Source organism: Xenopus tropicalis, chromosome 5, assembly GCF_000004195.4.
Source record: "Xenopus tropicalis strain Nigerian chromosome 5, UCB_Xtro_10.0, whole genome shotgun sequence".
NCBI lineage: Eukaryota > Metazoa > Chordata > Amphibia > Anura > Pipidae > Xenopus > Xenopus tropicalis.
In genome coordinates, this window is record NC_030681.2 from 20,761,201 (window position 1) to 20,773,665 (window position 12,465).

Here is a 12,465-nt window from a genome sequence, read left to right on the forward strand (position 1 = left end):
GCGTTTCAACCAAGCACAAATGTCTATCTCACTTTTATATTAGTTTTACACATATTCAACTACACACGACTTATTATGATCAGGAAAGATTCACCGACTCCAGGTAATCTACCACAGCAAGGTAAATCTGGTCATGTGACCCTATGCCCTGTTCCTTCATGGCTCCTAGGTAGCTTCAACCATAAGCAAACAACGCATTTTGCCATCAGTACGTCAGCACGTTGGGAAGTCGCTGCTCGGCTCCTCCCCTTTCTGTCATCTTTCTGGTGTGTGTGTATCTGGTGGCGGGAGATTCCAGCATGGCTGTGCAGCCCAAAGAGAAGCTGTCTATGGACAGCGGGGCCGAGAATGGCTTCATCAGCTTCTACCAGTCCATGCCCGAGAAGCCCGACACCACTGTGCGGGTGTTCGATAGGAACGACTACTACACGGTGCACGGAGGCGATGCAATCTTTGCCGCTAAAGAAGTTTTCAAGACCAATGGGGTGATCAAGTACTTGGGATCAGGTGCCTCTGCCTTGTTATTGTCTAATATCCCCCCTGCCTAGTGCTCTATTGGGTGGGTCGGCCAATGACAGGAATATACTGTCAGGGTTTATCCTGCTGAACTACAACTCCCAGAGGCCAATAACTCTAGGCTGCTACTTAGTAATGTTCTAGTCATTCTAGGCAACGTTGGGTCATTCATTCATTAAGCATTTCTAGCATTTTAATGGTATTTGAGTTTGAAAGCAACATGTCTCTGGTTGTATATATTCTTTGCACTGGTGTTTGTGACTCCTGAATCTGAGTCATATAAATAAGAACGTTCTTAGAATGATATTTTGCAGCCGTCATTGATGCACTATTATATGTGCGTAACCAATGGGTGGTTGTACTTATACTTAAATCATCAGGGTTGGCAACAAATAGCCTTTATTACTAATCAACATGCCATTTTAACATAGAAATAACAGATTTTTCATCTTATAATTTTTTTTTTAGTAAATTGCATGAATAAAAAACAAAGCATACTGCCTATGGATTTTGGGTGCTGTACCTAAACAGTATGTAATAGGTGGGGAGTGACAGGTTGTACTTATCTGGTGTTGGGTTGAGTAACCCTTATTAGTACGTGTATGGAACCTATTATCCAGAATGCTCGGGACCTAGGGTTTTCCAGATAAGAGATCTTTCCATAATTTGGATCTCCATACCTTACGTATACTAAAAAAAAAAAAAAAAATTAAATAAACCCAATTGGATTGTTTTGCCTCCAATAAGGATTAATTATATCTTGGGATCAAGTATAGGTACTGTTTTATTATTACAGAGAAAAGGGAATCATTTAACCATTAAATAAACCCAATAGGGCTGTTCTGCCCCCAATAAGGGGTAATTATATCTTAGTTGGGATCAAGTACAGGAACTGTTTTATTATTACAGAGAAAAGGGATTCATTTAACCATTAAATAAACCCAATAGGGCTGTTCTGCCCCCAACAAGGGGTAATTATATCTTAGTTGGGATCAAATACAAGGTACTGTTTTATTATTACAGAGAAAAAGGAAATAATTTTTAAAAATTAGAATTATTTGCTTTATAATTGAGTCTATGGGAGATGGCCTTCCCATAATTCGGAACCTTTTGGAAAACAGGTTTCTAGATAATGGATCCCATACCTGTAGAATTAGCTGTGCCATCATCTTGAGTAATTGTGACTGTACATAACATAATGTACACAGCAAAAATTGCTGTATTTCTAGTTACCCATAGCAACCAATCAGCATTTGCAGGTTTACAGAGATCCCCTAACCCCAGATATGTTTATATGTTCTGGAGATGTCATTTCTGTATATGGCTTAATACAGTGATCCCCAACCAGTGGCTCTCAAGCAACATGTTACTCCCCAACCCTTGGATGTTGCTCCCAGTGGCCTCAAAGCAGTTGCTCATTTTTAAATTTCTAGGCAAGTGTTGATTGCATAAAACCCAGTGTAAAGCCAAACAGAGCCTTCTCTAGGGACTACCAGATAGCAAATCATAGCTCTTATCGCTATCCCCAGGAACTTTTTCCATGCTCCCAACACTTTTTTCCATTTGACTGTGGCTCACAGGTATAAAAGGTTAGGGATCCCTGGCTCAATACAACGTGCAGGGCTTGCTTTAGAGCAGTGTTTTTCAACCTTTTTTGGGCAAAGGCACACTTGTTTCATGAAAAAAATCACGAGGCACACCACCATTAGAAAATGTTAAAAAATTTAACTCTGTGCCCAGCAGCAGTGCCCCCCTAGTACATTGGTGCCCAGCAGCAGTGCCCCCCTAGTACATTGGTGCCCAGCAGCAGTGCCCCCCTAGTACATTGGTGCCAAGAGCAGTGCCCCCCTAGTACATTGGTGCCCAGCAGCAGTGCCCCCCTAGTACATTGGTGCCAAGAGCAGTGCCCCCCTAGTACATTGGTGCCCTGCCTACGGCACACCAGGCAACATCTCGCGGCACACTAGTGTGCCGCGGAACAGTGGTTGAAAAACGCTGCTTTAGAGTGTAGTTGGCATAATTAGCGCAAACCTGCAAGACAAAATATTATAAATATTTTTATATAAAATTTACAAAATTGAGAATTTTGGTGCAAAATTAAATTGCAGCATTATTTGGTGAGGAGTTATAGTATTATTTGTATTTATTTTTAACCTTAATAAACAGACACTGCAGCTGCATTGGGTCTATTGCCCACACCAACAAGCCACTAGTGCATGACTGCAGGTGCCCGTGACAGAGGCTTTGGTTTCTGTAAGCAGAAATGATCCTGTTTGTCACAGCGACAGGAACTGAACATGTGATACATGCAGAAAGGGACCATAAAACTAATGGTAAAGAAAAGGGGACTAAATAACTAATATTATTAATATATAGCAAATGCTATGCTGTTCTTCTTTATCAGGAAGCAAGAAACTGGAGAGCGTGGTGCTCAGCAAAATGAACTTCGAGTCTGTAGTAAAGGATCTGCTTCTGGTTCGGCAGTATCGAGTAGAAGTTTATAAAAATAAATCTGGAGGCAAATCCTCAAAAGAGAATGATTGGCAGCTGGCTTTTAAGGTAAAACCCTCAGCACTGTAACTGCTACTGCCTTTGGCTTGATTCAAATCTGAAACAGGCATGTATCAGGCAGTCTGCTATTCAAACTAGCAGATTTGGCCTGCACAGATCTGGTCTTTCAGCAGTTGGCCAAGTGACTAGATAGTCATGTAGCCACTAAAGCAGTCATTGGCTTAATAGACTCACAAATATCTGATTCCAAGTGATTCTTTTCAAGAATCTTTTTTTCTTTTGAGCCCACCCACATAAAAACAGATGTCAGGCTAATTCACTCATCCTTTAAGCAATATTAATTATCTAAAATTGAATGTTCAGCCTTACTGCTCACAAAGCACGATGCATCAATCTCCAATGGCTCACCGCCTGGCCCTTTGGAATATCACAAAATGAGAAGAGAACACCTTCACGCAGGTTAGCTGCTTTAGCATTTAACACTAGTGTGCAGTGGTTTGAATAAATGCTAAAGCAGTTAACCTGTGCAAGGCTTTTTCGGCGATTTGCGCGAAATCGTGCCGCCGCGTGTGCCATCCCACCGGCGACTTACATTGTCGCCGGTGGGATGGCAGGTGAAGGCAACTCGGGGAGATTAGTCGCCGGCGAACAGGGAGTTTTGTCGCGGGTGCCAGAGCCCTTATTCTGCAATATTAATTATCTGTCTGTGGCCAAGCTCACCACTATAGTCAATTAATCTGGCCATATTGGCTTCTTTAGATGAAGTCAACAACTTATCAGCTGATTTACGGGGAACTTGGGCTATTGTCCTGAGCATTAAAGCTGTCCTTGTTTGGTGGGTCAACCTACTCCTGCAATATGATTTATTTGTTAGCAGCTTTGGCCAATGGGATGATGGCCCAGGCAGACATCTGGTCAGGCTGATGAATATGCCTGCACTGTTTATTTCCAGGTGTTTATATAGCACTGACACATTTCTGCAGCACTTTGCAGAGATTATGTATCATTCACATAGGCGTCTGCCCCAGAGGAGCTTACAATCTAAGGTTCCATTTACATTCCCATACTCTATGGTCAATTTAGACAGAAGCCAATACACTTGCCTGTGTGTTTTTGGTGTGTGGGAGGAAACCACAGTGCCCACAGAAAACCCATGCGGGTACAGGGAGAACTTACAAACTTCTTGCAGATAGTGCTCTGGCTTGGACCCCAAGGCAGAAGTGCTACCCACTGAGCTACCTTGCACTGTATAAATAAACTATAATTAATATATAATCATGTGCTAAATTGCTTTTGATATTGGAATGCTAAGTGTACCATTGGCTACTTACTTCTCTTGTAGTGAGGAAGAATCTGTGCCATTAGAATAGGGAAATCCCCCCCCCCCCCCCCCCCCCCCCCCACTGAACTGTAATTTACTGGTGCATTTTTTCTCTTGTGCTGATTCTGCACTTTTATGGTCGCTCCCAGGCATTCAGTGCTACTTGAAGTAGAGCTGGTTCTTCTGTATTATACAGGTGCATGCTTTTACATGCAACTGGGGTCATTTTGAGCTTTCTGAGTAAAAGTACAACACCACATTGGAAAAATACACCTTGGTGCTAAAGGGAAACTTTGCAATTTTCAGTTAAAATATATTTTGTACTATTTTCTTGATACATAATATGTAAGGACATAATCCCTTACTGTTTGTTCACTTTCACAGGCCTCACCGGGTAATCTTACACAGTTTGAGGAGATTCTGTTTGGAAACAGTGACATGTCCACAGCCGTTGGCGTAGTTGGTATCAAGCTGGTCAGTGCTGAAGGCCAGAGGTTGGTTGGGGTTGGTTATGTGGACTCCACACTGAGAAAGCTAGGAGTATGTGAATTTCCAGATAATGATCAGTTCTCTAATCTGGAAGCTTTGTTGGTTCAGATTGGCCCAAAGGAATGTGTAATGCCTGGAGGAGACACGGCTGGAGACATGGGGAAATTGAGGCAGGTAAGAGATTCAGCTTGTTGAAATAGTTCCAAGTGCTGATTAAGAAATAATAAGTATGAGTGGAGAAGGCAGGGCGCACAAGGTTTTTCTAAATTCCCCTCCCACACTTCCTTCCTTTGTTATGCCCCACCATTGATGGCAGTGATTGTCTTTTAGCGTTCACATAAAAATGCCAAATAAACACTATAGAAAACACTATAAAATGCTTGTAAAACACACACACACCTTTTACATGCTGATATTTTCATAGTGTGAGTTTTCAGATATGCCAGGACAAATGAGAAGCTATTAAAAAAATGCTTATGTCAGAATTGCTGGCACATGTGGTGTATAAACATAGCAAATATCATTCCACATTATTATGTAATGTTACTATAGAGTTCCTGCAATACCACTATTTAATGCCCTTTGATAATGTCCCCATATTCATTGTAGGCAATCTGGTGCGATTACAGATATAAACATACAGAGCTCAATTATACATTGTTACAAATTGTTTGCCCTTAAAGCTCATCACATTTTTACCTGTGGCAACGTACATGTTGAAGCTTGAATTGTTGTGGTGGATTGTGGGAAATGTGAAATTAATGCAGAGATTTGTATGGGGGTAAAATAAATCATGGGTAATTTATGCCTGACTGATATATTTTTCACAGGCATATTATGCTATGTTACAATTTTTGATAAAGCAACATAACACCACTGTGACATAGCCCTTATATTCTATTTGTTTGTCACTGTGAGGTTGCTCAGAGGAGGAACAACCTCAGGGTGTTCCTGAAGAAAGCAAATATTTCTAACAATACCCATACAGTTCTGTGCAAGTTATCAGCATAGTTGTATATAGGTCTCTGTACATCAATACAGGGTGTATGAGCCTTTTAAGGATACGGGCACACAATAAATCTGCAGGGAATTAAAAAAAAAAAAATTTGAGCAACTTCAGAAAACGTGGCGCATATATTTTCCCACCAATGATTTCCCAGTGGGAGGAGGAGATTAGTCGCCCACGGTAGGGGAGGTTTATCATGGGCAACTAGTCTCCTCATGTGCCCATTGCCTAAGGCAGGGATCCCCAACCTTTTATACACGTGAGCCACATTTAAATGGAAAAAGTGTTTGGGAGCAACACAAGCATGAAAAAGGTTCCTAGGGTGCCAGTAAGAGCTATAATTGGCTACTTTGTAGCCCCTATGTGGACTGACAGCCTACAGAATGCTCTGTTTGGCATTATACTTGGTTTTTATGCAACCAAAACTTGCCTCCAAACCAGAAATTCAAAAATAAGCCCCTGCTTTGAGAGCAACATCTAAGGGTTTGGGGAGCAACATGTTGCTTACGAGCCACAGGTAGAGGATCACTGGCCTAAGGCAACTAAAGCTACACTTATGCTTAACAAGGTATCTTAGTCAGTGCCAGCCTGGAGGTAGAATAGCTGTATGGCTATGCATATTACGCTTTCTAGCTTGTTAATATTAATAGTACTGCTATTTTTTGCACTGAGTTAAAGTTTTCTCTATAATCCATTTTCTTTCCACAGATTGTTAAGAGAGGTGGGATTCTGATTACAGACAGAAAGAAGGCAGAATTCACCACAAAAGACAGTGTACAAGACCTTAATCGTCTGCTTAAAGCAAAGAAAGGAGAGCAGGTTACAAGCGCTGCATTACCAGAGATGGAGAAACAGGTACCATTACTTATCTCCCCTTCACAGATTTTCCATTGAGGCAGTACTCCTCTCTGGTACATATACCCTCCCCTGGATTCCTAGTGACTTACTATTATTATTCATTTATTCTAGGTTGCAATGTCGGCCTTGGCGTCAGTCATGAAGTATTTAGAACTGTTGTCTGACGAGTCAAACTTTGGGCAGTTTGTGATGACCAACTTTGACCTGAGCCAGTATATGAAGCTAGATAACGCAGCTGTGGGTGCGCTCAACCTTTTCCCTGTAAGTGTCACACCCATCATTCATAGGTTTTTTTCAATTAATAGAATATTTGGTGCAGTCTAGAGAAGACAATGCTAAAGTGCTATTATAGTTAATTATTATTTATATAGAAAACAACAATAGCATTTCTTCATTAAAAAGGTACTTTCTCATTTTAAAGATTTTTCCTTTAAAAAGTTATTACTTGCTTAGTAAACCATAGAAATCATTCTACCATTTCTTTTCCCCAGTAAATGTGGCCAAGATATAACACTTTTACCCTACTGTCTCTGGATAAGGTTACCGTCTCTGAGCTAGTATGGCGGCTCCCACAGATATGGCTAAACCTAAATATTGATGAATAAATTACTAATCATTATTGCAGGTATGGGATCCCTTATCCGGAAACCCATTATCCAGAAAGTTCGCAATTACAGAAAGGCCATCTCCCATAAACTCCATTATAAGCAAATAATTCTAATTTTTAAAAATGATTTCCTTTTTCTCTGTACTAATAATACAGTAGCTTGTACTTGATCCCAACTAAGATATAATTAATGCTTATTGGGGGCAGAACTGCCCTATTGGGTTTATTTAATGGTTAAATAATTCCCTTTTCTCTGTAATAATAAAACAGTACCTGTACTTGATCCCAACTAAGATATAATTACCCCTTATTGGGGGCAGAACAGCCCTATTGGTTTTATTTAATGGTTAAATGATTCCCTTTTCTCTGTAATAATAAAACAGTACCTGTACTTGACCCAACTAAGATATAATTAATCCTTATTGAAGGCAAAACAAGCCTATTGAGTTTATTCAATTCTTAAATGATTGTTGACAGACTTAAGTTATGGAGATCCAAATTACAGAAAGATCCCTTATCCGGAAAACCCCAGGTCCCGAGCATTCTGGATAACAGGTCCCATACCTATACTATTATCACATAAGCAATCTTGCCATGCTGTTGAATCTGTGGTATGTTTAGCCAGAGTGGAGCCATCACTTGCAGCCCTCAGGCAACCTGTTGTGCAGCACTGTTGTAGTTTGTTGAGCCAGGGACTGATCTCATTGCTTTTGGGAGCAAATAACCTTAGAGGCAAATAGTAGACTGCTTTGCAGTATTTCTTTTTTGTTATTGCCTTCCTTTGGGTCTACCAGTTGCAAAATATGGATTATTTCTAAAGAACTGAACTTGATAAACGTGTCTTCTTTCTACTTCAGTAACATTGAACTATGAACCTCTGTAATGAAAAATATCCTAAAGGCTCACACTAATTAAACAACTTGCATGCATAGAAATAAGGTAGGGGTAGTACCCGGCCCCATTAGCCAGGTCTGGACTGAGATTTAAAATAGGCCCTGGCATTTCAAGCTCACAGAGGCCCAATATGAAATGTAAAAATTGTATTATTTGATTAAAATGAAGTTGATGGGAGAAGGCCTTCCTGTAATTTGGAGCTTTTTGGATAATGGGTTTTTGATAACAGAGCATATACTTTCAGTTCATAAAAGCTGGGAAATGAATGCCAGTACACCCCAAGTTTGATATCACTCCTAGAAGAAAGTTGTTGGGCTGACCAACATAAGTCAGTAATAGGGAACTGGGAGGAGGCCGGGGTTCACTTGTGGAAAGTGACTATAATAAGGTAACATTTTAAAGACATAGTGGCACATATGTTTCAAAATAACAGAACATTTTATTCTCTTTACATAGATTTATACATGCTAGAGTATGGTGGATTAATCATTAGATGCAAACTAGAGCCTTTGTTTGCAAGTATTTATTCTATTTATATTCAAACACGTCGGAAAGAGCCAATTACTGGTAGTGATGTCATTTACAGGGGTGGGGGTCTGTACGTGTCTCCTGTTTTTGTTAATACAGACAGGAAAGAATTTGTGTACGGCTGCCTTCATGCTGGGGCAAGGCCCTCTCTTCATGTTACTGCATGCCTTTCTATTCAGTCTATTAAGGAGAATTATCAGTACTGATGCACCGGTATTGGTTTTCATTTTATTTTTAAAGGAAAAAAACAAACATGTTACTAGGAAACCTAAGAAATGTCATTTGTTGAGTCCTTAGTTCTGTACTACAGATTATTTTGATTTAGCTTCACTTCAGGTAGTGCATTGGGGGATTTTATATATTTCTATCACTAATGTAGCCAATTAAAGTGTTAGGGTGGCAAGTTGTTAGGCACCCCTTATTATTTTAGTTGCTCTCTTCTTGGCTCAGAGTAATTTGTGCTGAGTACCTCCATCTTTTCCTGGTATCTCACTCAACTATAGTTACATTTTATTTTTTAGTTGTGGTACGGTAGATGGCAGTGCCCACATCAAGGGAGCCCTGGCAGGCAGTGGATTAATATTCATAGCCTAGGTTCCTGGGCAGTGAGTGCCCTGTAAATTAACAGGTCTCATTATTTCTCGTGGTGGCTCTACAGGTAAAAGTGGCTGAGCTGAGCCAAAGCTGTACAGTATGAAGTGTTCATGACACTGCCTTACTTTGTGGTACAGCCAGGCTCATGGAGTAACTAATGCCAGCAATTGGTTTATGGGGGGTGTCTTCTCCCCTGCTCACCCTCAGCAAGGGTTATAAGCAAGGAATTGGCCATCTTCTGACTCAGGGCTGTCCAACTGGAGGCCCCAGGGGCTGTGTGGCCCTCCAAAGGATTTTAATGGTCCCCAGTCTGCTCAGAGACTCCAAAGACTTCACTGCATAATGCCTGTGCTTGTTGGTACACTTTTAAAGGAACAGTAACACCCAAAAATAAAAGAGCTTTAAAGTAATAAAAATATAATGCACTGTTGCCCTGCACTGGTAAAATTGGTATGTTTGCTACAGTAACACTACTATAATTTATATAATAAGCTGCTGTGTAGCCATGGGGACAGCCATTCAAGCTGGAAAAAAGGAGAAAAGGCACAGGTTACATAGCAGATAACAGATAAGTTCTGTAGAATACAATAGTGTTTTATCTGTTATCTGCTATGTGCCTGTGCCTTTTCTCCTTTGAATGGCTGCCCCCATGGCAACACAGCAGCTTATTTATATAAATTATTGTAGACTTTCTGAAGTAAACAGAAAACTTTTACCAGTGCAGGGCAGCAGCACATTATATTTTAGTTAGTTTTATACACTTTAATTTTTTGGTGTTACTGTTCCTTTAACATTGGGGCTGCTGTTTTTGTTTCATATTGATTTATATTGATTCATATACATGTCTTACTGATGTCGGAGAATGGGAAATATTACCTGCTCATTGCTGCTTCACATTTTGACTGACTAAAACAAACCATTTCAAGTGTAGTTTTCAATGAAAAAAGGCGCTAGACCACATGTTTGTTCAGCACCTACAGTAAATAATAAAGATGAGCAAAATCACTACCATGACTGTACAGAAACAATTGGTATGTTTTAAACTTTTGCACAACTAGGAATGCAGCATTTTAAAGACAAATAAAAGGGCGTGTTGCCCAAAATCAAGTCTTGTTTGTTCAGAGAATACTATGAATATTTTGAATAGTTGGAATAGAGCTCTGAAAATGTAAGAATAGTTTATGGTAAAAGTCACCTTAGAGTTTCGAGACCTACATAACCATCAGCCTGTACATTGCTTGTTTACAATACAGGTATGGGACCTGTTATTCAGAATGCTCAAGACCTGGGGTATTCCGGATAAGGGATCTTTCTGTAATTTGGATATCCATTCCTTAAGTGTACAGGTATGGTTTCCCTTATCCGGAAACCCATTATCCAGAAAGCTCCGAATTGCGGAAAGCCTGTCACCCATAGACTCCATTTTAATCAAATAATTCAGATTTTTAAACTTGATTTTTTTTTTCTCTGTGATAATAAACCAGTACCTTGTACTTGATCCCAACTAAGATATAGTTAATCCTTATTGGGGGCAGAACACTCATATTGGGTTTGATTAGTGGTTTGATTTTTTTTAGTAGACTTAAGGTATGGAGATCCAAATTATGGAAAGACCCCTTATCCGGAAAACCCTTGGTCCAGAGCATTCTGGGTAATGGGTCCTATACCTGTACTAAAAAAATCATTTTAAACATTAAATAAACCCAATAGGATTGTTTTGCCTTCAATAAGAATAAATTATTTAATTAGTTGTGATCAATTACAATGTACTGTTTTATTATTACAGAGAAAAGGGAATCATTTAACCATTAAATAAACCCAATAGGGCTGTTCTGCCCCCAATAAGGATTAATTATATCTTAGTTGGGATCAAGTACAGGTACTGTTTTATTATTACAGAGAAAAGGGAATCCTTTAACCATGAAATAAACCCAATAGGGCTGTTCTGCCCCCAATAAGGGGTAATTATATCTTAGTTGGGATCAAGTACAGGTACTGTTTTATTATTACAGAGAAAAGGGAATCCTTTAACCATGAAATAAACCCAATAGGGCTGTTCTGCCCCCAATAAGGGGTAATTATATCTTAGTTGGGATCAAGTACAGGTACTGTTTTATTATTACAGAGAAAAGGGAATCATTTAACCATGAAATAAACCCAATAGGGCTGTTCTGCCCCAATAAGGGGTAATTATATCTTAGTTGGGATCAATTACAATGTACTATTTTATTATTACAGATAAAAAGGGAATATGTTTTGAAATTTTGAATTATTTCATTAAAATGGAGACAGGCTTTCCGCAATTCGGAGCTTTCTGGATAAGGGATCCCATACCTGTACACTTAAGGAATTGATATCCAAATTACAGAAAGATCCCTTTTCCGGAATACCCCAGGTCTTGAGCATTCTGAATAACAGGTCCCATACCTGTATGGAACTTTTTGGATAACAAGTTTCCAGACTGATCCAATACCTGTGCAATAAAACCAGCAAACAGTGTTACTTTATTTAATTTTGTGTAGGTTCCCTAGGACATCAGCAGCATAGTAACCTATCCCTGCTGCAGATATTGCAGTGTGCTGTACCTGCTGGCTTTAGATACTGTTGCACATTACTGTGGGTGTGTTCAAAGATAAAAAAAGGTCCCCCTCAGTGATCAGTATCTGATATGAGGTTCTGGATATTGAAATCTGGTAGGGTAGGCAGTATTGCCTGGTGAACATACTATAGGATCCTCTGTATTTTGACCTATTTTGGTGGTCAGTGAGAGTCAAATCCTACAGCAACATGGCCAGACATAGAGATATTCTTGTTTTTGACCAGCGTAACCCTGCATTTTAAAATTCTCTTTTACAGTGATGTTTTTTTCCCAAGCCGTTCATTCAAAGTTTAATCCTGTTTACTTTGTGACATAATCTGCCTAAATGCTGTGACTGCTTAAAGCAATAGGTAACCTACTCAACTTCTGTTTAAGGGATCTGCTGAAGATACCAGTGGCACACAGTCATTGGCAGGGCTTTTAAATAAGTGCAAAACTCCTCAAGGGCAAAGACTGGTCAATCAGTGGATTAAACAGCCTCTTATGGACAAGAACAGAATTGAAGAAAGGTAAATATGACTATACCACATTTAAAAATTAAT

The 12,465-nt window shown here is 39.7% G+C and overlaps 1 protein-coding gene across 1 annotated transcript in view; it reads left to right on the forward strand.

Annotated features, from left to right (window-relative positions):
* The first annotated feature begins 210 nt into the window (after positions 1–210).
* Positions 211–12,465, forward strand: part of msh2 (mutS homolog 2) — a 74,680-nt gene continuing 62,425 nt past the window's right edge. The window contains exons 1-6 of the mRNA XM_002935381.5: positions 211–507; positions 2,921–3,075; positions 4,733–5,011; positions 6,552–6,698; positions 6,813–6,962; positions 12,299–12,432. Coding sequence (XP_002935427.2) covers positions 300–507; positions 2,921–3,075; positions 4,733–5,011; positions 6,552–6,698; positions 6,813–6,962; positions 12,299–12,432 — 1,073 coding nt within the window. The 5' untranslated portion in view covers positions 211–299. The remainder of the gene's footprint in view (positions 508–2,920; positions 3,076–4,732; positions 5,012–6,551; positions 6,699–6,812; positions 6,963–12,298; positions 12,433–12,465) is intronic.